The sequence below is a fragment of the Drosophila grimshawi genome, unplaced genomic scaffold (genome assembly GCF_018153295.1).
Source record: "Drosophila grimshawi isolate 15287-2541.00 unplaced genomic scaffold, ASM1815329v1 contig_1369, whole genome shotgun sequence".
In the NCBI taxonomy this organism is placed as follows: Eukaryota; Metazoa; Arthropoda; class Insecta; order Diptera; family Drosophilidae; genus Drosophila; species Drosophila grimshawi.
Window position 1 is genome coordinate 5818833 of NW_025062891.1, and position 1972 is coordinate 5820804.

General features: G+C 45.1%; 1 protein-coding gene across 1 annotated transcript; it reads left to right on the forward strand.

The window, feature by feature from the left end:
- Nucleotides 1–364: 364 nt before the first annotated feature.
- On the forward strand, nucleotides 365–1767 carry LOC6559554 (ubiquitin carboxyl-terminal hydrolase 36). Its single transcript, XM_001987547.3, has 2 exons — nucleotides 365–413; nucleotides 476–1767. Exons 1-2 carry the CDS (start codon nucleotides 365–367, stop codon nucleotides 1765–1767), a joined length of 1341 nt encoding a protein of 446 aa, XP_001987583.3.
- Nucleotides 1768–1972: the final 205 nt, after the last annotated feature.

Here is a 1972-nt window from a genome sequence, read left to right on the forward strand (position 1 = left end):
ACAGGTCAACATGTCACAGTTGTCCCCAGTGAATGACACGGCCATCTGTTGTTCGTGTTGTTTGTTGTTGTGGGCCATAACAGTCGGGTTTTATGTTCCACAGCATTAACAACAATATTCACGGGATCCAAACTGCCGTTAACGAAACCAGTTTCTTCGTTTTTTCTTTTTTGTTTGGCTATTGTGACAATGTTTTTACATTCCTAGAACATTTGAGGTGAATGGATTCATGCAAATTAGCCACTCAATGTGATACGATTCGACTCGATCTGCAAACTGACCCAAATTGAGAGGCCATAAAATTGCGTGAGTGTTCCGAAATCGGTTTAGTCGACATAGTTGGATAGACGGAACGCCCAAGATTATGATGATGCTGCCAATTCGCTTATTGGTGATCATCACCTTGGTGGCATGTAAAGCAAACGGTTTTTTAACGATTAGTGAAAGTCCATCTAACTGCCCACATCTATTGCAGCTCAGCCACAGTTCAAGAAGCACTGGAAACGAGCACCCGTCCATGGTGCATTCAATGTGGACGCCTATGCATACAACAAGCCCCAGGTGAATTTGGTAAAGCAGTTGCCAGCAGCAACTAAGCCTGGAGAGATGCTGCCCGTACGTCAGGTGCTACAACACATCTCGCACAGCAGTCGCGCCTTGGCCATGCCAAAAGCTCAATACAGAAACCTCGATGATGCAGAGAGTAAACCCGCAACTGATTATCGAGAAGGTAGTTTGGTGCCCGCTCTGAAAGCAACTACCCTTGCCGCATTAAATAGCCAATTAGTACAGCTCCAAATGAATTTGAGTCAGACACGGTCAAGCTTATATTCGCATGAGTTTCATGTGCAAAATATGGGCACTAGGAAAATTGTGCTCCTTAACACGCTGGCCAAAAAGGAGCATCATAGACCCGTTAGCACTGAAGTTACGAACATACAGGAGAGGCCATTGAATGTGAAATTGGCATTGCCCGAGCTTATCGGAAGCGTAGAGGAACACCAGTTGCAGGCGGAGATAACAGCCACAACGCCAAACCAGGTGAAAGCTGAACCAATTAGCTATCTGGAAACTGAACCATCTAATAAGGGACAGCTGAGCGATGTGACTACTGACAGCAAAGAGATAGCTAGGGATGTGAGTAAGGCGCCAACAATCGCAATAGAGTCAACAGCAGCGGTTGGACATAAGGAGCAGCTAAAGACTATTGTCAATGGAAAGCAGCAGCAGGAGCAGGAACAGGAGATGCGAAATCAGCATCAGTTGCCGATGAAGTTGAAGCTGAGAGTTGAGAATGCTGCTGACAGCAATCATGACAACATTGGCTTCAGTGTGGCGCCTGTGACAGAGTCCAAGCCAGTTGAAATAGATGGAGTTAAGGCTCATCGCTTGAAATCGAAGCGCAAGCAAACGAAAACAAAAGTAAAAACACAAAATCAAAATCAAACACAAACGCAAAGAAAGACATCAAATGAAACTGATTCAAAGCTGGCAACGAGTTCTGCTCCAGTTGATATGCTGATGAGTGAGACAGCAGATGTCAGCACAGGGAATCCTCAACAGCAGCACAAGGGTAGCAGAGTTAGGGTCAGTGTAATGGCCAAGGGTAAGGGTAAGCGGAAGGGTGCTGGTCAGAAGCAGGAAATCGAAACTACGACAAATTGGTGGCAGATACTACCATATGCGGAAATTAGAAAATTTTTGAATACGATTTATGATAGCATCGCCGACGACTCCGACGATGAGCGGGCTGCACATCGGATATGAAAGGGTTACATATATGTATGTTAGGGCCAGACCAATAGTTAAGTCCGATTATAGGAGTGGTAGGTTGTAAGAGTCGATCGTCCAGCCAGCGTTGAATTGAATTTCCGGTCAAATGAAGTTCCATGAGGCAGTGAAGTTATTCGTGTTGATTACGAGCAGCAAAAGAGTAAGTAAGTTAAATTACGGATGCTTGACACTTGGCAAT

Coding starts and splice junctions, on each gene's coding strand:
- LOC6559554 (XM_001987547.3), top strand. CDS start 365: ATGATGATGCTGCCAATTCGCTTATTGGTGATCATCACCTTGGTGGCA. Junction 414..475: donor GATCATCACCTTGGTGGCAT/GTAAAGCAAACG, acceptor CATCTATTGCAG/CTCAGCCACAGTTCAAGAAG.